At 60.9% G+C, this 23,293-nt stretch overlaps 1 protein-coding gene across 1 annotated transcript; it reads right to left on the bottom strand.

Annotated features, from left to right (window-relative positions):
* Nucleotides 1-5,090: 5,090 nt before the first annotated feature.
* Nucleotides 5,091-22,725, bottom strand: LOC120388452 (leukocyte immunoglobulin-like receptor subfamily A member 2). Its single transcript, XM_039510273.1, has 14 exons — nucleotides 22,522-22,725; nucleotides 22,101-22,365; nucleotides 21,944-21,979; nucleotides 20,521-20,811; nucleotides 19,451-19,741; nucleotides 18,912-19,081; nucleotides 18,194-18,284; nucleotides 17,374-17,493; nucleotides 9,902-9,937; nucleotides 8,041-8,331; nucleotides 6,912-7,202; nucleotides 6,121-6,228; nucleotides 5,310-5,440; nucleotides 5,091-5,212 (listed from the first exon to the last, which is right to left on the bottom strand). The coding sequence occupies exons 2-13, from the start codon at nucleotides 22,303-22,305 to the stop codon at nucleotides 5,310-5,312; spliced, it is 2,061 nt and encodes a 686-aa protein (XP_039366207.1). The 5' UTR covers nucleotides 22,306-22,365; nucleotides 22,522-22,725; the 3' UTR covers nucleotides 5,091-5,212.
* Between the last annotated feature and the right edge of the window lie 568 nt (nucleotides 22,726-23,293).

The raw sequence follows: 23,293 nt of genomic DNA on the forward strand, positions 1-23,293 counted from the left end.
ACCCCTGACTGCACTAGGGGAAGGGCTGAGTTCTGATCTCAGCAGTGCCCAGGGTCAATCCAGAGTCACTCCTGACTGCACTGGGTGCAGGATGGAGTTCTGGTCTCAGTCCTCCAGGGTCAATCTGGAGTCACCCCTGACTACACTGGGTGCAGGGTGGAGTTCTGGTCTCAGTCCTCGAGGATCAATACAAGGAAGTTGAACTGATTTTTGATGGAAACGTTCTGGGGCAGCTCCTCCCCACCCCCACCCTTAACAATAAAATTTCTCCAGTCCCAGAGATACTCATGCCTGGACACCCCACTCCACGCACCAGCCAGCACCCTGGAGAGGAGACGGTGCATTAGGGACCAGATCTTAGAGCAACTGGATCCTACACCCTGGTCTCAGATCCCCCACCCCCAGGGCACATGCCCTAGCTTTAGCTGAGTCTCTGAGGAAGAGGATGATGAGAGCAGATGCCAAATGAGGAACTCAGCTGGTGGCTCCAGCTACAGGAAGTTGACATGTGTCGTCTCTTCCTGTGTCCATCACATGTTGTCTCTAATCTGCAGGTGAAATCTAGGGCAGCTAAAGCAAGCAGAGGTCCCTGCAAAACCCAGGAAACCCTGGGCCCATTGGTCTGGCCAAGCATCATGCAGCTCCCAGCTTCTCTATGTCTCTGTGGGGAGAGGTCACCCTCAGCATTGGGGAAGGTGCATCGGGCTGGGAGCCAGGAGACCACAGGGTCTTGTCTTCAATCTTCCACTGACCACTACAGTAGAACCTCAGAGTTACAAACTGACCAACCAACCACACCCCTCACTTGGAACTGGACGTGAGCGATCAGATGGCAGCAGAGATAACTTAAAAAAACACACCCAGTACAGAACAGTTCTGTGGTAAACATAAACTGCTAAAAACATAAAGTTTAAAAAGAAAGATTTGACAAGGGGAAACTGTTTCTGTGCTTGTTACATTTCAATTTAGGTGGTTAAAAGCAGCATTTTTTTTCCACATAGTAAAGTTCCGAAGCTGTGCTAAGTCCATGTTCAGTTGTATGAGGTCAATGTTCAGTTGTAAACTTGTGAAAGACAAAAAATGTTTTGTTCAGTGTAGCGAATATTTCAGAGTTATGAACAACCTCCAATCCTGAGGTGTTTCTAACTCTCAGGTTCTACTGTATTTCCATGCAGATTCACAGACACCCTTCCCAGACACACACACACCCACCCAGCCCACCTGCTTTGTTGCATTCTGAGTTCAAAGCTGGCTCGTGACCCATGTAGGTAAAATTAATAGGTGCTCCATGCAATGAAAGGGGGCAGAGTTAAGGAAAACTGAACAGTGGCATTTCTTGGTGCTGGAGGGTTTGACTCTGCAGCCTTCCCTCTCAGCCTGCCAACCTGCCCACCTGCGACACGAGCTGTGGCACCGTGTGAGAAGCGGGAGCAATGGAAGATGCCTGAGTTTGCTGCCCCTTGCACCGTAGCTGGGCGGTGATGGCGGCTTTACACTGTAACGCCTGGTTCTAAGGGGCTTGTCTCAGCGTGTGAATTAAATCAACCAGGTTCAAAAGAAAATCAGAGAAAGAGAAATTCCATCCTGGGTTCCCAACGGGACACCAGCTGGGAGAGACCCAGGGACCTTTTAATGCCCCTGCAGAGACCCTGCCCCCGAGCTGGGGGAGACACTGTCAGGGGTTATGTGGCCAGGCCCCTAGAGAGGGCCGTGACACAGGCTTTGTTTATACACCATTGGCTAGAGGGCAGCAGGAATCTGGGGTCAGGGGGGCTCCATTCCCTGCTCCGGGAGGGGAGTGGGGTCCAGTGGTTAGAGCAGGGGGCTGGGAGCCAGGACCCAGGCGTGATGGTCTCGCCATCAACCGTCCTTTGCTCTGACACTGCGCTGGGTAACACCACAGAGCAGGAGGGTGACAAGCAGCAGATTTGCTGCATAGCAGAGTCATTCCCCATCCCCGGCCTGTCTCCCACAACTAACACCCCCCACCTCTGCCTGCCCCCTCATCTCCCATCCTGACCCTTGGTCTATTCCCATTCAAGTCCCCCCGAGGGACCCTGCCCCCATCATGGCCCATCCCTCCTCACTCTCTCCCAGCCTGCCCCCCCTCACACCCTCCCCCACCATGGCCAGTCCCCCCTCAGACCCCCGTCCTCTGCCCCGTTTCCCCTCAAAGGCCCATCCCTCCTGCCCTCAGTTAAGATGGCCGCAATCTCCCAGTGTCCCCAGTGGGCTTGGCGCCAGGCTGCCCTCTGGGAAATGGTGCCTACACAGGAAACTCAGTGGGCGCCTGTTGGCGGGAGGGGCTGGTGTGGGGGGCACAGCGGCAGGGGGGTCCCGCTGCTGCGTCTGGGGCGGCGCGGCCTGGCTAGAACCCGCCCAGAGGGGGCCAGGGCGGGTGGGGGGCAGGTGCAGTGGGGCAGGGGCAGACACGGGGGGCGGGACCCCTCGTGTGCCCAGCTTTCCTCAGGGAAAGGCCCTTGCGTGGGCCATGAAGTCCCCGGGCACCAGGCTGTAGGCGGCTGGCGGGTTCTGCCTCGTGGCCCGGAAGGAGGCGTCTCCGCCACACAGGCCAGGGCTTCAGCGGCTAAATCCTTGCCCAGGAAAGGGCAGATCCTCCCCACGCTGCCCATCAGGTCCTGTGCGGGTGGTGGGAAAGGAAGCGGGGCGCCATGGCCTCAGAGACCTGGTTTGGGGGGGAGGCTGCATGCCCTGGGGCAGTGTGGAGGGAGCTACGGACGCTGCTGGGAACAAGGGGAAATGCCCCACTTGCCCCAAAACTCATCAGCCCCCCCTCCCTTTGGGCAGCTCTGGCTGCCCCCCTCTTCTGCTCCTTCCGCAGCCCCCCCAGACAGGCGCCACCTACCCCCGTTCACCAGCTACACCCCCAGACCCGGCCTGGCTTCACGTGCCCAGCTGCTCTGTCCGCTTTGGGGCCCCTAGTACCACCCAGAACCCGGTGAGCGCCCACTGAGGGATCACCCCGTTTAAAGGGGAACTGCCCTATTTCTACACGCTGCAGAGCCGCCTCGCACAGCAGGACGGGGATGTCTCCCCATGTGTGACCAAGGGGCAATGCCCTGTAATATTATTATGAAGCCTCAGCGTGCCTCAGTTTCCCTCTGTCCTTCGCCTGGCTACCAGGGTTGAGGGAGAACTTGGGTTACAGCTGCTCTTGGGGGCAGCGCGGGCCCGGAGGTGCGGGTGGCACCAGGCTGTCTGGGCCCTAGGGAACTGACTGAATCCGACCCAGATCCAGAGGGACACCAGAGGGCCCGACAGGGAACCATCCACACGCAACGGCAGGAAGCACCGGTGAACTCAGCTACTGTGTCTTCACGGCAATGCAAGCCCAGGGCTTGAGCCCAGGCTCACATCTACCCCCCTCCCCCCATCTACATACCCATCATGCTCCCCCAGGGCTCAGACCCAGCAGCCCCCACTGGAGTGCAGGGTCCCAGCCGGAGTCAAGCCGGCTCCCAGGGTTCAAGCCCTATTGCTCTGCAGTGTAGACGCAGCCCCGCCAGCCTTGTGCTCCAGAAGTTCTCCAAATGTAGCCCACAATCCCCCGGGCCAGGGGGCTGCATATACACAGCCGAGCAATCGGGCTTGAAACCAGGGTCCCTGGCTTGACACAGTCCTGTGTTACAGGAGGGTGCTAGGATGCCTGGGTTCAACCCAGGGTTAGGAAGGAGTGTAGACACTCAAGCTGGGGGCGGGTCACTCCATTTCAACTAACCCTGGGCTTTTGTTGCAGTGTAGACAGACCCAGCCCGGAGTCAAAGCACAGGGAGGCGGCCAACGAGGCAGACAGAGTCCCCTCAGGCGCTGAGAAAAGGGCTTTGTTCCTCCCGCCTGGAGCCAGAGATAGACCCCAAGAGACCTGACCACCCAAACCAGCGCCCTATACCCTAATCCCACCTTTTGGCACATGGCACAGCTGTTATGGAAATACTCTCCCAGTGGGGGGCGCTGTTGGGAGAGGGGTTGGAGGACTGGCTATGGGGTGGAGGGGCTTCCCACTTCCCCAGCCCCACCTCTCCCAGCAGGGGGTGCTGTCACGGAGTGTGGGGGAGTCCGGCCCTGCACCCCTCTTCCTGAACTCACAGTGACTCTCAGCCAGCCAGTAAAACAGAAGGTTTATTGAACAGCAGGAACACAGGATACAGCCCAGCTTGTGTTCAGAGCCAGGACCCCTCAATCTGGCCTATCTGGGGGGTTCAGGGTGCTTGGATCCCAGCCTAGGATCCCCTGAAAACCCACCTCCCAGCTCCCAACTGAAGACTGACTTCACTCCACCCTTCCCTTTTGTCTAGCCCCAGCCAGAGGTGTCACCTCCCCTCCCCCAGGCCAGGCTCATGTTACAGTCTGAATACCTGCATCTCACCTAACATCCTCCCTGCTCTCCCATCCCCCACACAGACAGCCCCTACTCCATCACAGGTGCCCCCGCCACACAGAATCGCTGTCCCAGCCAGTGTCTCTGCTTCGCAGGGGTCGTCAGTGACTGGAAGAACCATTTCACCAAGGTGCAGAGCAAGCGCTTTGCCCAGGTTTACCGAGAGCAGCTGCAGGAGCTGGTCGGGACCGTTCCCTGGGACAAGGAGTGACACCCCCCGCCAGCTCAGGCAGGGTGCACGGGGCTGTACATACCCAGGGGATATGTTGGCTGGAGGATGCCCCTCCATGGATCCAGGGCTCCCCCTACTGGCGTCCCGCGGTAGCTCCCCATTCCAGAGCAGCTGGTGCTACTGCCAGGGGGCGCCCTCGCCTGACGTCTGGCACCTCACGCTTGCCCCTGTCCCCATCCACTCTTTCCTGCCCCCTTTCCCTCCCCCCCAAATAAAAGCCGCCTGCATCTAGGGGTTGGTTTGTACCCCACACTTCTCCTGAACGCCCTAGTCCGGATGGCAGGACACGTCATCAGCAGCTGCCTTGTCTATTGCATCCACTGCGAGCCAGGACTCCTGGGTTCTCCCCCTGGCTCTGGGAGGTCAGTGGGGTCTAGTGAGTCCAGCCCAGCACCCTCTAGGCTGGGGGTCGGGGTTCAATCCTGGGGTGTGACTGTCGGAGTGGGAGCAGTCGGGGTGGGGGGATTCTCCAAGGCAGGGGTGTTTGGGGGCAGGGGGGGTTGTGCCGGCGTCTCAGCCCCCCGAGGGAAGCGGCTTGTCTCTGGGGAGATTCTCTTCTCCACACGGCCAGATCCAGGCTCCTGGGGGCACAGGGAGATGGTGGGTTAGAGGGGCCCGTGTCACCGTGGGCCCAGCCCCTGGGGGGATCAAGGGGCACAGAAGGGGGGGTCACCTCACCTAGGGCACCTCCCTCGGGCGGCTGTAACAGGCCTCAGCCAGGATCAGCCCCAGGACGAGCAGGACCGCAGCGCTCAGCACCAGGCGGGCGATGTTGGTGTTGGTGAAATCCGGGCGCCCTGGGGTGGCTGCTGTGGGGGAAGGGCAGAGTCACTCGGCAGCTCGGACGGGGAGATCAGCAGCCGGCGCTGCCCCGGGAGCGCAGCCCCCAACCCCCCGTCTGGCAGGTGCGGCCCTGGGCCCTCAGCTTCCCTAACAAGGCGGTTGCCCAGCCCCTGCCCTGAGGGCCCACCCCCGACTCACTCCACCCACCCCTCATCGGTTGCTCTCCCCCACCCTCACTCACTTGCTCATTTTCACCAGGCTGGGCAGGGGGTTGGGGAGCTGCAGAGACGGTGCTCGGGGCAGGGCCCCTGTGGCCACCCTGTGCCTGGGAGCCGGAGGGAGATGCCGGCTGCTGCCTGGGAGCCGCCCTGACTTTTAACTGCCCCGCCAGGGTCCCTTTGCAACCGGATGTTCCAGTCAAAAACCGGACATTTGGCAACCCTAGTCCCAGGCCCCGCCCGGGCACCCAGCTGGTCCCAGCCCCAGAGCCAGGCCCCCAGATCCTGTCCCTCTCCTGGGACCCCCCAGTAGCTTCCAGGCAGCAACCTCCAGGGCAGGGGCTGCCCCTCCCCCTGGTGTCTGGGCTCATGCACCATGAGTCACTGCCCCCATCCCACCCCCAGCCCCAACCCCCAGGGGGGGCTCCTTGGGCAGCATGAGCCTTCCAGGGCTGGTTCAATGGTGATTCCCCCGCTGGCCCCGGTACCTGGCCCCGTGCTGCCCGGGCGGGTGGGAGCCGGCGCCGCTCCAGGCTGGGTTGCGTTGGTTCCCTCTGTGGGAAAAGAACCGGTTTTTGCCAGGATGGGGGGAGCGGCTGAAACAGACACAGCGATACCCATCTCCCACCGCAATTCAGCTTCAATCGTCATTGTCATTCATGGGGGGGGGGGGGGGTGTGTGCCGGCTCAGCAGTCCCTGGGCCCCGACTCCTCTGTGTGTCCCCAGAGTGGGGACAGATGTCTGGGGGCCAGGATCCCCGCTCAGCCCCAAAACTCCAGTAGCTGCTGCACCCCACTGGCTGGAGAACCCCCCAGTGACTCCCCGGGTGGACGTCCCCTCTGCTGGGCCCAGGGCAGTGCCGAGGTGTGGTGGAGTAGGGGCTGTCGAGATAGGTGAGAGACAGGTATTCAACCTGTAACATGAGTAGGCAGGGGGGAGGGGAGGCCGACACCCCTGCCCGGGAAGCTACACAAAGGAAAGGAGTTGAGTGGGGAGGGTGGAGTCAGTTTTTCAGTCTTCCGTTTGGGACCTGGGTGGTGGGTTTGCAGGGCAACCTATGCTGGAATCCAGACACCCTGAACCCCCAGAAGGGCCTGATTCAGGGGTCCTGGCTCTGAACACGAGCTCTGCCGTATCCTGTGCTTCTGTTGTCCAATAAACTTTCTGTTTTACCGGCTGGCTGAGAGTCACTGTGAGTCCCAGGAAGAGGGGTGCAGGGCCCCAAGGACCCGACTGTGTGTGCGGCAGGGAGAGGGGATGTGGAGCCGGGCCCCTCACCTGCTACCACCAGCTGCACGGGGTCGCTGGGCTGCGAGGAGACAAAGGGCTTTGACCGGGGCCGGTAGCTGCAGCTGTAGCTCCCTCTGTGCTGCTGGCCCACGCTGGGGATGTGGAACTCGGCCCCGACCCCAGCAGGGTCCATGTGTTGCTGTTGGTTTAGGTCTCCAGCCTTGTGCAGGAAGAACCTCACGTCCCGGAGCTGCCCCTGACACTGGATGGTGACGTCTGCCCCTGGGGCGGTGACCCCAGTGGGGCTCAGGGAGATGGAGGGTCTGGGTAAGATGGGATCTGCGGAGAGGAGACAGGCTGTGAAAGCCAGACCTGGGCACCCACCCAGCCCCGGCCTCCCCGGCCTCCCCAGCCACGGGTAGATCCAGAGGTCCCAGGCAGAGATTCTCTCCCAGATCCCAGAGTTCCCCCCACCCAGAATCCCGGCCCTGAGAGCTGGGCTCCCAGCCCCACAGACACAAGCCGCGGCTCCCTAGTGCTTGGGATCCTCATATGCCGTGTGTGGCCCCTGCCTCACTCACTGCCCTGGACAGAGCGACTCACGGGCTGGTCTCTGGCGATGGCACCGCAGGGCCCAGGGTTGCCGGTGCCCAGTTTTCAGCCGGAAAGTGGGTTAAACAGGGAACCTGGCAGTGCCGCTGACCAGACACTAAACCTGATTCCCTGCAGTACCCAGCCTCTGCCAACAGGGGGCGGGAAGAGCAGCTGCTGCTGGAGCCTGGAGGAGCAGTGGAGCCACTCAGCAGGGGCCCTGCCCCACTCCCTGCCCCACTCCCCCCACCCCCATCCCAGCAGCACAGCTCCCCCTCCCCCACCCTGCCCTGCTCACCCCCACCCCCGGATTGTGGCTCTCTGTGCCCCACCCCAGTCCCCCCCATGGGATTAAATAGCAACTCCTGGTTACTACGCACAAGGGGCAGCGTTAAAGTTGCCTCCCTGCCCCGAGTATCCAGGGGCTGCTGCTCCCCCCTGGCTGGGGAACCCCCCAGTGACTCCATCCCTTCTCCCCCCATCTCCGCCCTGGGTGTCCCCTGTGCTGGGTCAGGGCTCGCTGAGACCCCCTGGGGCCTGGCTGGGTGTGGGGCTGGGAGCCGAGGCGCCGGGCTGGGCCCCTCACCTGCTACAATGATCTGCACAGGGTCACTGGGCTCCGAGTAGGCAGCTCGTACTGATCTGTTGCTATAACGACAGGTGTAGCTGCCCCCGTGTTCCCATCTGGCGCTGGTGATGGGAAATTCAGCCTCAGAGCCGGCAGGGTCTGAGTAATTCAGAGGGTTCCTATATCCATCCCTGTAGAGGAGGATCCTCTTGCCCAGGCGCTGATGCCAGCACCGGATGGTGACGTTTCCCCCCAGGGGGATCACCCCACCGGGGCTGACGGAGATGGAGGGTTTGGGGTAGGACCCCTCTGGAGTCACAAACAAACAGGCAGTGAGTGGGGGTGACACAAACCGCGTCCGTCTGATTCAATCCTCTGCCCAACTGTCGCTCCAGCGTTTCACCCCCCGCCCAGCCCTGGGGCACAGCCAGGCCGGGTCTGGCATTTTTGCTGCCCCAAGCAAAAAAAAAAGGCGGGGGCCGCCGGAGTGGCAAAGCAGAGGAGAAAAAAAAAAAAACACGTCACGTCCAGAGTGGCAAAGTGTGTGTGGGAAGGGAACAAAACAAAAAAACGACGCAGCTGGAGCGGCAAAGCCGGGGGAGGGGGGACGGCGCGGCCGGCAAAGCAGGGCAAAAACAAAACAAAAAACCCTACAGGGCGGCCGGAGCCAGGGTGCAGGGGGACTCCCTGTGCTGCAGAGTGCGCGCCCGGTCTAGTGGGGGGAGGGGGAGAAGGGGGGAGCCAGCGCATCAGTGGGGCGCTCACTCCACAGCCCGACCGCCGCGCCGCCTGCCGGGAGGGCTCTGCTCTGCTCTGGTTGGCGGGGAGGGAAGGACACGGGCTGCCCTGCCGGGTTTGCTGCAGGGCGCAACCCTCCTCCACCCCCTACAGAGCGGCCGGAGCAACGAACAAAAAAAAAAAAAGAAGCGGCCGTGCTGCCCTAGGATTGGGCGGAAGCCGCCCCCTAGAATCTGCCGCCCCAAGCAGGAGCTTGCTCAGCTGGTGCCTGGAGCCAGCCCTGGACACAGGAGGGGAAGGAGATTTCCAGTCTCAGATTCCTTCAGTTCTCCAGGGTCAATTCAGCCCTGCCCCCGCTGCAGTCAGGGGTGACTCTGGATTGAATCTGGGGGGCTGAGATCAGACTCTGGCCCTTTCCACACGGCACTCAGTGAATTGGGATCTCCCCTGTGGGGTTCCTGGTCCAAATTCAGGTCCTTTGCGCATGCAGCTCCCAGGACAGCCACCACCACCCCCAATTCAACCCCCCACAAAAAAACCACATTTGCAAAACCCCCGGTTGTTCTTTTTCCTGCCCACCCCTGGGGCTCAGACTCTGGCTCTGCTCCGCCCCAAACCGCTCTCAGACGCTGGGGATTTAGCTCCGCTCTGCACGGTGCCGGGGGCCCCTTTGGGGACGGGATATTCCCAAAGCTGTTCAGGGGATGTTCCGAACGCCGGGCCGGGCTGAGCCTGACCCACGAGCAAAGCAGTGACACGCGTGTGTGCAGCAAGCCGAGGGGGAGACACAACGGGGCCTTGCTCCAGTCCCTCTGCGTGTCCACGTCTTACAGCCCTGCTCGGCCTGCCCCGTTCCCCGGGCTCCTGCCAGCTCCCCGGGCACAGTGCGGGGGCGCTGCGGGGGGGCTGGTGCCTTCACTCTGTATTTCCTGCTTTGAGTGCAGGTGAATTCACCCTGTGTGGTGCCCATCCCTGTAATGAGTGGGGCGAGGTCTCAGTCTCATCTCTGGGTGTGGGAGGGAGCAGAGGACTCACACGATCATCCCTTTGGGGGATCTGCTGCACCCCTCATCCCTCACCCATGTGCCTCGTCCTTAATGTGGAAATTCCCCCAGCTGCCCCATTCCTCACAGATACTCACCTCCCGATACCCTGCTCTGCCCGGCCAGCCAGCAGCCTGGAAAGGAGACAGGCCGTTAGGGACCAGATCCCAGAGCAACTGGATCCAACACCCAGGGCTCAGATCCCACCATGGGCACATGCCCTGGTTGTCTCCGATACTCACCGAGGAGGAGGACGGTGAGAGCAGACACCATGACGGGGCAGTAATGGAGACCCTCAGCGCTGCCACCAACACCCCAGTGCTGAGCTCCACCCAGCCTGAGGTCCGAGTGTGAGCGGAATGAGGAACTGTGCCAGGGGGCTGCAGCCCCAGGAAGCCCATGATGTGCTCGGCCCCTTCCTTCCCCATCAGATGGTTTATCTACAATCTCCAGCCCAAATTTACCACTGTCAGGGCAAATCCAGATCCCTGCAACGCCCAGCAAACCACATCCCCTCCTGCAGCTGTCTGGTCCCCTTCCCCCCCACCCATCACCTCCCAGCCCCACATGGGAGTTGCCCAGTCTGGGGACCAGCTGGGAACAGGGGGAATCTCAGGAGGTGTCAAGAGGTGCCCAGGCTGCCCTGACCTTTTCCAACAGGCTCGTGTAGCCTCCCTGGAGCCGCAGCTCAGAGCAGAGGAGGGCACCCCCTACACACGCAGTGTCCCCCACAAAGAAACCCTCTCCAATGGAGGAGAGCAGACATTCCTTCCTGACCGGCTGGGTACAGTGCCCACCCTGGAGCATGAGGGTGGAGGGGCCTGGCCAACCTCCTTCTCAGGTACCGTTGCTGCAGATGCTGTTCTTAGCCCAGTGTGCGTTGGACAGAGACAGGACAGAGGGGTTGGAGGGTTGTGGTTTCCGGCCCCTGTGACAGGGGGAGGGAGGGAACATTTACACCCTGAATCGTTAAAGGAACAGCCGATAAAGCCGTGAAAGGGGAAGTCTGCCCACAGCTGGCGCTCGCTTGCTGTCTCTGCTACTCCCAGTGAAACTGTGTGTGAACCTGATGCCCTGGTACCAGGGCCGGATTTAGGGGCAGGCGACCACCTGGGGTGCCAGGCTTGGGGAGCGCCAGGCTCGGGTGCTGGTTTTGTTGTTAGCGACAAAAGGGAAAATCGAAAGTTTGGAGTAAAATGTTTCAGAAGAAAAATTCCAGAGGGAGGTTTTTTATGGCTCGTTATCCCTGCCGAAGCGTCTATCGAAGAAAGGTTCAGACCAATGAAGCACCATTGACGCATGGGGACTGTTGGACGTCAATGACAAAGACCTCTCTGTCGAATCGGACAACATCCGTCCTGTTTTGCCACACGGGACGTGCTCCCCACTCCAAGTTCTCCACCACACGCGTGAGGCAGAGCTGCAGGACACTTCTCCTAATGTGTGAGCAGCTCTGAGGATTCTGCTCACGCTGCTGGTCACAGTCGTGTGTGGTCAGCGGAGCTTTTCGATGCTCAGGCTCATTAAAACGTATCTGCGATCGCCGATGGCCAATGGGAGACGGACGTCGCTGGCTGTTTTATCGCTTGAAAATGCCACTGGCCGGTCTTTGGCTGCCACTCGCATGCTGCACTTCAGTTCACGTGAGCAAAGCTGAGAAAAGCGACTTTAAGAACTAAAGGACCAGGGGTAACATGCTCAGGCTGTCACCTGCCGTAACACGATTTAATGCTGGTTGGGGCACAGGTCAAGTCCCTGACGTTAGCACATTTCAGTTTTGCTTAAAATGAAAACGTTTCTATAAGCTTAGAAGAAATAATTTTTTTTGCACTTTTCTGATCTATGGCATGAATAAATACAGATTTACAGCTCCTAGTGTGCAAATTTACCATCTTCTACGACAGGGCTAAATCACGAATGCAAATCATGCATCAAAGTCATGAAATGGGCTAGAAATGCAATTAAAAATAAAGTATTCAAAAGTTTAACAAATGGAGGGCGGCCCCTGGGGCACCATTGCGTCCTGCCCAGCACCTGCCCAGTGATGTACCCAGCTCTGGGAGGGGAGTGGGGTTCAGGGGTTAGAGCAGGGGAGGGGCTGGGAGCCAGGACTCTTGGGTTCTATCCTGGGTCTGGGAGGGGAGTAGGGTCTAGTGGTTAGAGCAGGGCCCTGCCTCCGTGCACCTTTTCCAGAGTGATCCCATCTCACCCAGGAAAAATGAGTTAAAACAAGAGAATCCCCCATTTCGTCATAGGAGGTCCCAGGGGTCCAGAGCAAGTGGACTCCCTGAGGGGGCCCACAGTGAGAGACAGGGATGCTAAAGCTCAGAGAGGTGCAGCTCCAGGAAGTGGAGGGGCCTGACCCCGAGAGAGAGAGTGGACCCCCGGGAAGGGCTGTCTCACTGAAGGGGGTTCCCCCAGGGACCGTACGCGGCCAAGAGCCGGCCTGTGAGTTCATGACAGTTCGCAACTCTTAAATTTTCCAAACTCTGCATAAAACGTTCTGGTTCTTTCACAAGTTTACAACTGCCCATTGACTTCACACAGCTTTGAAACTGGATTGTGCCGAAGAAAAATGCTGCTTTTAACCATCTACATTTAAACGAAACAAGCACAGAGAGAGTTTCCTTCCCTTGTCAAAGCTGCTTTTAAACTTTCCCTTTGGTTTTTTAGTACTTGGTTTAACACAGAACGGTTCTGTAGTGGCTTTTTTTTGGTCTCTTCTGGTGCCTGACTGCGCGCTGCCGGTTCCCAATGAGGGGTGTGGTTGATCGGTTAGTTCAGTGGTTCTCAAACTTTTGTACTGGTGACCCCTGTCGCATAGCCAGCCTCTGAGTGTGACCCCCCCGCCACATATAAATTAAAAATACCTTTTTATATATTTAACACCATTATAAATGCTGGAGGCAAAGCGGGGTTTGTCGTGGAGGCTGACAGATCGCGACCCCCCATGTAATAACCTCGTGACCCCAAGGGGTCCCGACCCCCAATTTGAGACCCCCTGGGTTAGTCCATAACTCTGGTGTTCGTAACTCTGAGGCCACGTCTACACCACCACTTTTCTCAGTAAAATGTACATCGCTCAAGGGTGTGAAAGAAACACACACCCCAGCCCGAGCGACGTAAGTTCCACCGACACAAGCTCCGGTGTGCACAGCGCTACGTGGGCAGGAGACGCTCTCCCGCCGACAGAGCTACCGCCGCTCTTGGGGGTGGTTTATGAGGCCGCTGGGAGCTCTCTCCTGTGGGCACCGAGCGGCTACACTGGAGTGTTACAGCAGCGCGGCCGCGTGGGTACAGCTGTGCCGCTGTCAGCTCCCTAGTGTAGACATTGCCTGAGGTCCTCCTGTACCATAAACACCTCCCATCCCCCTCCCGGTGGTGAACCTCCCCCCACCCCGTCCCCACACGTGGGTCTGGACCAGGCAGGGGGACACCAGCTCAATGGGATGGGGCTGCAGCAGGGGGAGGGCAGCGTCCTCCCTAAATCTTCCCCATAAGCAGAGTTCTCTGGGGCTGGCGCTGCAGGGGGACGAGACAAAGGAAATACAGACGCTCTCATGTAGCTGGATGTCAGTGAGGCGTTCGATACAGTTCCACGTGGGAAACGATCAGTTACACTGGAGAAGACGGGTCGAGGATTCATACGAGAACTGAAAGGTGGAGAAGGAATGGGGTGAAGGGGAGACGACAACGCGTCACACTGAAAGGGGAACTGTCAGGCTGGAGGGAGGTCACTAGTGGAGCTTCTCAGGGATCGGTCTTGGGACTCGTGTTCCCTCTAATTTTCCCCACACGTGTGTGGAATTAATTTTGTTACATGTGACACATCGCCTCCATATTGATGCACATAACCAAATCCATGTGGCAGGGGTGGGTTCAGGGGGTTCGGAGTGTGAGAAGGGGCTCAGGGCTGGGCCAGAGGGTTGGGGTGAGGGAGGGGGTGTTACCCAGGGGTCTTTCAACCCAAAGCTCCTGGTAACTTTTACTTTGTGTGAGGAGGTGTCAGGAAATAAATGGAGGAGACACGGCTGCCCAACCGAGAGATGGCTGCCACAGACAGGACAACACAGGAGTGCTCTCACTTAAAGCTAAACTTTACTTCATCTCAAGCACTTACACACGTCCGCAACAAGATTAGTAAAACACCCCCGACCCGCGATAATTACCAAAGCCGAGCGTGGCTCTCGCGTGGCACAGTGGCAGACCGTCTGCTGGTGGGGAACACGAGATGCATCCAGAGGCAGAGACCAGTCCTGAAGAGTCCCCCCATCCCAAGCTTTTTCCCCTTATTTATACATTAGAAATACAACCACACGTCCCTTAAAGAAAACTTGTCAAGCAAACAGTTCCAATGGGCAAGTGTCACGGAGTCCCCGGGCGATGCTCTGGACCTGCTCCCCGCCAAGCCAGGCAGGACTCTGGGGAGCCTCCTCTCCCTTGGAGCAGACTTGTTCAGGGCAAGAAGCTCACACGGCTTCACCTCCTGGGTCTCTCCTTGGAGCATTCAGCATCCTCTGCCCCTCCGTGCGCTTCCCACAGCGAGCCCGCCCCAGCTGGGTCCTGGGGAAGCCACAGGGTCCTGCCCCCGCACTGCGCAGTCAGACGTGACTCTCAGCCAGCCAGTAACACAGAGGTTTATTCGATGACAGGAACAGGGTCTAAAACAGAGCTTGTAGGTACAGAGAACCGGACCCCTCGGCCGGGTCCATTCTGGGGGGCAGGGAGCCAGACCCCCACGTCTGCCCTCACTCCTCGTCCTCAGCCAGCTCCAGACTCCTAACCCCCTCCAGCCCCTCCTCTCTGCTCAGCCCCTTTCCCGGGCCAGGAGGCCACCTGACCTCTTTGTCTCCAGCACCTTCAGTTGGCACCTTTGCAGAGGAGGGGCCCAGGCCATCAGTTGCCAGGAGACAGTGCCAGGCATTTAGGTCACTGGCCCTTTGCTCTGCAGCAACCACACACCCTGATCCCACCACCTAGATATTAAGAACTGCAGAGGGGACACTGAGGCACCAACACTGTATTCAGAGAGAACATTAAGAACATTCCCAGTTCGTCACACCCTCATCAGCTCCCCGCCCTCCTAGTGCTGCCCCGTCCCGTGTCCCTTCACCCCCCAATTGTGCCCTTCATGCCCCAGGTCCTGTCTCCTGTTCTCCCAGCCCCGGCCCCCTGGCCCCTCACACTAGAAGGCAGAAGGGAGGGGGCTGGGGTAACTGGGAATGGAGGGGAGGGATCCCCAGAGAGGGGCTGGGGGACAGGAGATAGGGAGCTGGGGAATTGGGGGTAAGAGGGGATCCCAGCAGCAGGGGGACCCGGGCGGGGGGCAGAAGAGAGGAAGCTGGAGCAGCAGCGGATGGAAGGGGTGGGGATTGCTGCAGAGGGGGAACTGGGGGACGCAGAAGAGGGGGGCTGGGATTGGAGGGGGAGGGGATCCCAGCAGCAGGATGGATGGGGGGACAGAAGGGAGGGGCTGAGCCAGCGGGAAGCGGAAGGGGCCAGGAGAACGCAGTGGCAGCTGGGCACATCCCTCACCAGGGCACGCAGCCCTCCCCTCCCCCCCGGGGCCTCTGAGGCCACGGTCCCTCCCGCACAGGATCTGCAGGGCATGGCGGAGAATCCCTCCTTCCGGGCCACGAGGCAGAACCCACCAGCCAACGGCAGCCTGGTGCCCAGGGGCTTCATGGCCCTCAAAGGGCCTTTTCCGGAGGAAAGCTGGGCAGAGGAGGGGTCCCACCCCCCTGCACCTGTTCCCCACCCCCCACAGGGCCCCCCACCCTTGCCCCCTCTGGGCTGGTTCTAGCCAACCCACGCTGCCCCACACCAGCACCGGCACCCCCCTGCCGCTCTGCCCCCCACGTAAGCCCCTCCCGCCAACAGGTGCCCGCTGTAGGGGGCAGGCAGGAGGAATGAAGCCCCTTTCTCAGGGGGACCCTTTCTGCCCTGCTGGCCACTTCCCTGTGCTTCGACTCTGGGCTGGGTCTGTCTACACTGCGGTATAAACCCAGGATTAGTAGAAGTGGAGTGATCTGCTCCCAGCTTGAGTGTCTACACTCCTTCCTAATCCTGGGTTGAACCCAGGCATCCTAGCGCCCTCCTGTAACACGAGACTGTGTCAAGCTGGGACCCTGGTTTCCAGCCCAATTGCTCGGCTGTGTAGACGCAGGCCTTTGGCCCGGGGGATTGTGGGCTATATTTGGAAGCCTCCCAGAGCATGAGGCCAGCGGGGCTGCGTCTACACTGCAGAGCAATAGGGCTCGAACCCTGGGGGCCAGCTTGACTCAGGCTGGGACCCTGCACTCCAGTGGGGGCTGCTGGGTCCGAGCCCCGGGGGAGCGTGACGGGTGAGTAGACAGAAGGGCGGGTAGGCCTGAGCCTGGGCTCAAGCCCTGGGCTTGCATTGCCGTGAAGACACAGTAGCCGAGTTCACCGGTGCTTCCTGCCGTTGCATGTGGATGGTTCAGTGTCAGGCCCTCTGGTGTCCCTCTGGATCTGGGTCGGATTCAATCAGTTCCCTGGGGCCCAGACAGCCTGGTGCCACCCACACCTCCAGGCCCGCGCTGCCGCCGAGAGCAGCTGTAACCCTAGTCCTCCCCCAACCCCGGTAGCCAGGTGAAGGACAGAGGGAAACTGAGGCACGCTGAGGCTTCATAATAATATTACAGGGCATTGCACCTTGGTCACACATGGGGAGACATCCCCGTCCTGCTGTGCGAGGCGGCTCTGCAGCGTGTAGAAATAGGGCAGTGCCCCTTTAAACAGGGGGTGAGCCCTCAGTGGGCGCTCACCGGGTTCTGGGTTGTACTAGGGGCCCCAAAGCAGACAGAGCAGCTGGGCACGTGAAGCCAGGCCAGGCCTGGGGGTGTAGCTGGTGAACGGGGGTAGGTGGCGCCTCTCTGGGGGGGCTGCGGAAGGGGCAGAAGAGGGGGGCAGCCAGAGCTGCCCAAAGGGAGGGGCAGCTGATGAGTTTTGGGGCAAGTGGGGCATTTCCCCTGGCTCCCAGCAGCGTCCGTAGCTCCCTCCACGCTGCCCCAGGGCATGCAGCCCCTGCCCAGCGCTGGCACCGCCGGCTCATAGGACATTTGGGAAGGAAAAGGGACGCCTGGTCCGGGACTGGCTCCCCTGCACGGGTCCCACCCAGGCAGGGGCCTATTGCTAGGGGGACTTGCCCTTGGCCCAAAGGCTGGGGGGAGGTGGGATGAGAGGGCCCCCTGAATACAATGGGGTCAGGGCAATCTGGAGCCACCCACTCCCCTCCCAGAGCGTCAGCTACAACCCTGGAGTCCTGGCTCCCAGCCCCCTCCCCCCCCGCCAGCTCTAACCACTAGACCCCACTCCCCTCCTGGAGCCAGAGATAGAATCAAGAAGCCTGATCCCCCAGCCCAGTGCCCTATACCCTAATCCCACCTTCTGGCACATGGCACAGCTGCTATGGAAATACTCTCCCACTGCGGGGGGCGCTGTGGGGAGCGGGGTGGGAGAATTAGCTGTGGGATGGGGGGCTTCCCACTTCCCCAACCACAGCTCTCCCAGCAGGGGGTGCCCCCGCCTTACAGAGTCGCTATCCCACCCAGTGTCTCTGCTTCGCAGGGGTCATCAGTGACTGAAAGAACCATTTCATCTCGGCGCAGAGCAAGTGCTTTGCCCAGGTTTTCCGAGAGCAACTGCAGGAGCTGGCCGAGACCGTTCCCTGGGACAAGGAGTGACACCCCCCTTAGCTCAGGCAGGGTGCACGGGGCTGTACATAGCCAGGGGATACGTTGGCTGGTGGATGCCCCTCCATGGAGCCAGGGCTCCCTCTAGTGGTGTCCCGCGGTAGCTCCCCCCTTGCCTGATGTCCGGTGCCTGGCCCTTGTCCCCGTCCACTCTTTCCTGCCCACTTTCCCTCCCCCGCAAATAAAAGCCGCCTGCATCTAGGGGTCGGTTTGTACCCCACACTGCTCCTGAACCCCCTAGTCCGGATGGCAGGACACGTCATCAGCAGCTGCCTTGTTTATTGCATCCACTGTGAGCCAGGACTCCTGGGTTCTCCCCCTGGCTCTGGGAGGTCAGTGGGGTCTAGTGAGTCCAGCCCAGCACCCTCTAGGCTGGGGGTTGGGTTTTGATCCTGGGGTGTGACCGTCGGGGTGGGAGTAGTCGGGGGGGATTCTCCAAGGCAGGGGTGTTTGGGGGCAGGGGGGATTTGTGCCAGCGTCTCAGCCCCCCGAGGGGAAGCGGCTTGTCTCTGGGGAGATTCTCTTCTCCACACAGCCGGATCCAGGCTCCTGGGGGTGCAGAGAGATGGTGGGTTAGAGGGGCCCGTGTCACCCAGAGCCCAGCCCCTGGGAGGAGCAAGGGGCACAGAAGGGGGGGTCACCTCACCTAGGACACCTCCCTCGGGCGGCTGTAACAGGCCTCAGTCAGGATCAGCCCCAGGACGAGCAGGACCCCGGCGCTCAGCCCCAGGCGGGCGATGTTGGGGTAGGTGAAATCCGGGGCGCCCTGGGGGGAAGGGGAGAGTCACTCAGCGGCTCGGACGGGGAGATCAGCAGCTGGTGCTGCCCTGGGAGCGGAGCCCCCAACCCCCCGTCTGGCAGGTCCGGCCCTGGGGCCTCAGCTTCCCCAACAAGGCGTCAAGTATCAGAGGGGTGGCCGTGTTAGTCTGGTTCTGTAGAAGCAGCAAAGAATCCTGTGGCACCTTATAGACGTGGACGAACAGGTCCTGCCCTGAGGCCCCCCCCGACTCACTCCACCCCCCCCCCCCCATCGCTCGCCCTCCCCCACCCTCACTCACTTGCTCATTTTCACCGGGCTGGGCAGGGAGTTGGGGAAGCCCCTGTGGCCACCCTGCGCCTGGGAGCCGGAGGGAGATGCCGGCTGCTGCCTGGGAGCCGCCCTGACTTTTAACTGCCCCGCCAGGGTCCCTTTGCAACCAGATGTTCCAGTCAAAAACCGGACACTTGGCAACCCTAGTCCCAGGCAGCCAGCTGGTCCCAACCCCAGAGCCAGGCCCCCGGATCCTGACACTCTCCTGGGACACCCCAGTAGCTTCCAGGCAGCAACCTACAAGGCAGGAGGTGCCAGAGGACCTGGGGTGTCTGGTGCTGAGGGAGGGGCAGGGACTCATACACCAGGAGTCACTGCCCCCGTCCTGCCCAACCAGCCCCAACCCCGGGGGGCAGCTCCTTGGGCAGCATGAGCCTTCCAGGGCTGGTTCAATGGTGATTCCCCCCCTGACCCCGTGCTGCCCGGGCGGGTGGGAGCCGGCGCTGCTCCAGGCTGGGTTGGGTTGGTTCCCCCTGTGGGAAAAGAACCGGTTTCTGTCAGGATGGGGGGGAGCGGCTGAAACAGAGACAGCGATACCCCCCTCCCACCGCAATTCAGCTTCAATCGTCATTGTCATTCATGGCGGGGGTGGGGGGTGCCGGCTCAGCAGTCCCTGGGCCCCGACTCCTCTGTGTGTCCCCAGAGTGGGGACAGATGTCTGGGGGCCAAGATCCCTCCTCAGCCCCAAATCCAAAGCGGCTGCTGCACCGCCCTGGCTGGGGAACCCCCCAGTGACTCCCCAGGCAGGTGTCCCCTCTGCTGGGCCCAGGGCAGTGCCGAGGCCCCGAGGACCTGGCTGGGTGTGGGGCTGGGAGCTGGGACGGCTGAGCCGGGCCCCTCACCTGCTACCACCAGCTGCACGGAGTCGCTGGGCTGCGAGGAGACGAAGGGCTCTGACCGGGGCCGGTAGCTGCAGCTGTAGCTCCCCCCGTGCTGCCGGCCCACGGTGGGGATGCGGAACTTGGCCCTGGCCCCAGCAGGGTCCATGTGTCGCTGCGGGTTCAGGTCTCCAGCCTTGTGCAGGAAGAACCTCACGTCCCGGCGCTGCCCCTGACACCGGATGGTGACGTCTGCCCCTGGGGCGGTGACCCCGGTGGGGCTCAGGGAGATGGAGGGTCTGGGTAAGCTGGGATCTGCGCACAGGAGACAAACACTGAGAGCCAGACCCGGGCACCCACCCAGCCCAGGCCTCTCCCAGCCACAGGCAGATCCAGGGGCCCCCGGGCAGAGATTGTCTCCCAGATCCCAGAGCTTCCCACCCCCGAGAAACCCGCCCTGCGAGCTGGGCTCCCAGCCCCACAGACACAAGCCACAGCTCCCTAGTGCTTGGGATCCTCATATGCCATGTGTGGCCCCTGCCTCACTCACTGCCCGGGACAGAGCGACTCACGGGCTGGTCTCTGGTGCCCGGCACCGCAGGGCCCAGGGTTGCCGGTGCCCAGTTTTCAGCCGGAAAGTGGGTTGAACAGGGAACCTGGCAGTGCCGGTGACCGGACACTAAACCTGATTCCCTGCAGTACCCGGCCTCTGCCACCAGGGGGCGGGAAGAGCAGCTGCTGCTGGAGCCTGGAGGAGCAGTGGAGCCACTCAGCAGGGGCCCGGCCCCACTCCCTGCCCCACTCACCTCCACCCCCGGAGAGCGGCTCTCTGTGCCCCGCCCCAGTCCCCGCCATGGGATTAAATAGCGACTCCCGGTTCCTACGCACAAGGGGCAGCGTTAAAGTCGCCTCCCTGCCCCGAATCTCCAGGGGCTGCTGCTCCCCCCTCGCTGGGGAGCCACCCAGTGACTCCGTCCCTTCTCCCCCCATCTCCGCCTTGGGTGTCCCCTGTGCTGGGTCAGGGCTCGCTGAGGTCCCCTGGGGCCTGGCTGGGTGTGGGGCTGGGAGCCGAGGTGCCGGGCTGGGCCCCTCACCTGCTACAATGATCTGCACAGGGTCACTGGGCTCCGAGAAGGCAGCTGGTCCTCTTCTGTCGATATAACGACAGGTGTAGCTGCCCCCGTGGTCCCGTCTGGCGCTGGTGATGGGAAATTCAGCCTCAGAGCCGGCAGGGTCTGTGTAATTCAGATAGTTCCTATCTCCATCCTTGTAGAGGAGGATCCTCTTGCCCAGGAGCTGATGCTGACACCGGATGGTGACGTTTCCCCCGAAGGGGATCACCCCACCGGGGCTGACGGAGATGGAGGGTTTGGGGTAGGACCCCTCTGGAGTCACAAACAAACAGGCAGTAAGTGGGGGTGACACAAACCGCGTCCGTCTGACTCAACCCTCTGCCCATCTGTCGCTCCAGCGTTTCACCCACCGCTCAGCCCTGGGGCACAGCCAGGCCGGGTCTGGCTTTTTTGCTGCCCCAAGCCAAAAAAAGGGGGGGGGGGCCGCCAGAGTGGCAAAGCGGGGGGGGGGGGGGGAAAACATGGCCCGGCCGGGGGGGCAAAGAGTGTGTGTGCGGGAAACAAAACAAAATAACGGTGCCGCTGGAGCGGCACAGCGGGGGGGGGGGGACGGCGCGGCCGGCAAAGCAGGGGAAAAAACAAAACAAAAAACCCTACAGGGCGGCCGGAGCCAGGGTGCAGGGGGACTCCCTGTGCTGCAGAGTGCGCGCCTGGTCTAGCGGGGAGAGGGGGAGAAGGGGGGAAGCCAGCACATCAGTGGGGCGCTCACCCCATGGCCTGACCGCCGCACTGCCTGCTGGGAGGGCTCGGCTCCGCTCCAGTCGGTGAGGAGGGAAGGACGCGGCTGCCCTGCCGGGTTTGCTGCAGGGCGCAACCCTCCTCCGCCCCCTACAGGGCAGCCGGAGCAACGAACAAAAAGAAAAGAAAAATAATAGCGGCCGTGCCACCCTAGGTTTGGGCGGAAGCCGCCCCCTAGAATCTGCCGCCCCAAGCAGGAGCTTGCTCAGCTGGTGCCTGGAGCCGCCCTGGACACAGCAGAGGGGAAAGGAGATTTCCAGTCTCAGATTCCTTCAGTTCTCCAGGGTCAATTCAGCCCTGCCCCCGCTGCAGTCAGGGGTGACTCCAGATTGAATCTGGGGGGCTGAGATCAGAATCTGGCCCTTTCCACACGGCACTCAGTGAATTGGGATCTCCCCTGTGGGGTTCCTGGTCCAAATTCAGGTCCTTTGCGCAAGCAGCTCCCAGGACAGCCCCCCCCCAATCCGTCCCCCACAAAAAAACACCTTTGCAAAATCCCTGGTTGTTCTTTTTCCTGCCCACCCCTGGGGCTCAATCTCTGGCAGGATCAACCCTTTGGGGGATGGGTGCCCCCCATCCCCCACCCACGTCCCTCATCCTTAATGTGGAAATTCCCCCAGCTGCGTCATTCCCCACAGATACTCACCTCCCAACACCCCGCTCTGCCCGGCCAGCCAGCAGCCTGGAAAGGAGACAGGCCATTAGGGACCAGATCTCAGATCAACTGGATGCTACAACCTGGGCTCAGATTCTTCCCGCCATGGGCACATGGCCTGATCTCAGATCCCCACATAAGCACATACCCTGGCTGTCTCCAATACTCACCGAGGAGGAGGACGGTGAGAGCAGACGCCATGATGGGGCAGTGGGGGGCCCCTCAGAGCTGCCACCAACACCCCAGGGCTGAGCTCCACTGAGCCTGAGGCCCGAGTGCGAGCGGAATGAGGAACTGCGCCGGGGGCTGCAGCCCCAGGAAGCCCGTGATGCACTCGGCCCCTTTCTTCCCATCAGCTGGTTTCTCTGCAATCTCCAGGCCAAATCTACCACAGTCAGCGCAAAGCCAGCTCCCTGCAATGACAAGCAAACCACATCCCCTCCTGTAGCTGCCTGGTCCCCTCCATCCCCATCACCTCCCAGCCCCACATGGGAGCTGCCCAGTCCAGGGACCAGCTGGGAATAGGGGGAATCTCATGAGGTGTCAAGAGGTGCCCAGGCTGCCCTGACCTTTTCCAATAGGCCTGTTTAGCCTCCCTGGAGCCACAGCTCAGAGCAGAGGAGGGCTCCCCACAGACACGCAGTGTTCCCCACAAAGAAACCCTCTCCAATGGAGGAGAGCAGACATTCCTTCCTGATCAGCTGGGTGCAGTGCCCACCCTGGAGCATGAGGGTGGAGGGGCCTGGCCAACCTCCTTCTAAGGTATCGTCACTGCAGATGCTGTTCTTAGCCTAGTGTGCGTTGGACAGAGACAAGACAGAGACGATGGAGGGTTGTGGTTTCCGGCCACTGTGACAGGGGGAGGGAGGGAACATTTACATCCTGATAAAGCCACGGAAGGGGAAGTCTGCCCAGAGCCGACACTAGCTTGCTGTCTCTGCTACTGCCAGTGAAACTCTGTGTGAACCTGATGCCCTGGTACCAGGGCCGGATTTAGGGGCAGGCGACCGCCTGGGATGCCAGGCTTGGGGAGCGCCAGGCTCGGGTGCTGGTTTTGTTTTTAGCAACGAAAGGGAAAATCGACTGTTTGAAGTAAAATATTTAAGAAGAAAAATTCCAGAGGGAGTTTTTTTATGGCTCGTTATCCCTGCCGAAGCATCTATCAAAGAAAGGTTCAGACCAATGAAGCACCATTGACGCATGGGCACTGTTTGGACGTCAATGACAAAGACCTCTCTGTCGAATCGGACGACATCCATCACGTTTTGCCACATGGGACGCGCTCCCCACTCCAAGTCCTCCACCACACGCGTGAGGCAGAGCTGCAGGACACTTCTCCTA

Source organism: Mauremys reevesii, linkage group 22 (assembly GCF_016161935.1).
Source record: "Mauremys reevesii isolate NIE-2019 linkage group 22, ASM1616193v1, whole genome shotgun sequence".
Taxonomy (NCBI): Eukaryota; Metazoa; Chordata; order Testudines; family Geoemydidae; genus Mauremys; species Mauremys reevesii.

Bases quoted from the DNA above. Each gene is read 5' to 3' on its own strand.
- LOC120388452 (XM_039510273.1), bottom strand. From the start codon at position 22,305: ATGGGAAGAAAGGGGCCGAGTGCATCACGGGCTTCCTGGGGCTGCAGC. The intron at 18,285-18,911 runs GTATGAGTCCCT...CCTTCCCCCCAG, and splicing joins CGGGGGCAGTGACTCCTGGT to GGCGCCCCGGATTTCACCTA. The intron at 7,203-8,040 runs GTGAGGGGCCCA...TCCTCTCCGCAG, and splicing joins TGTGCAGATCATTGTAGCAG to ATCCCATCTTACCCAGACCC.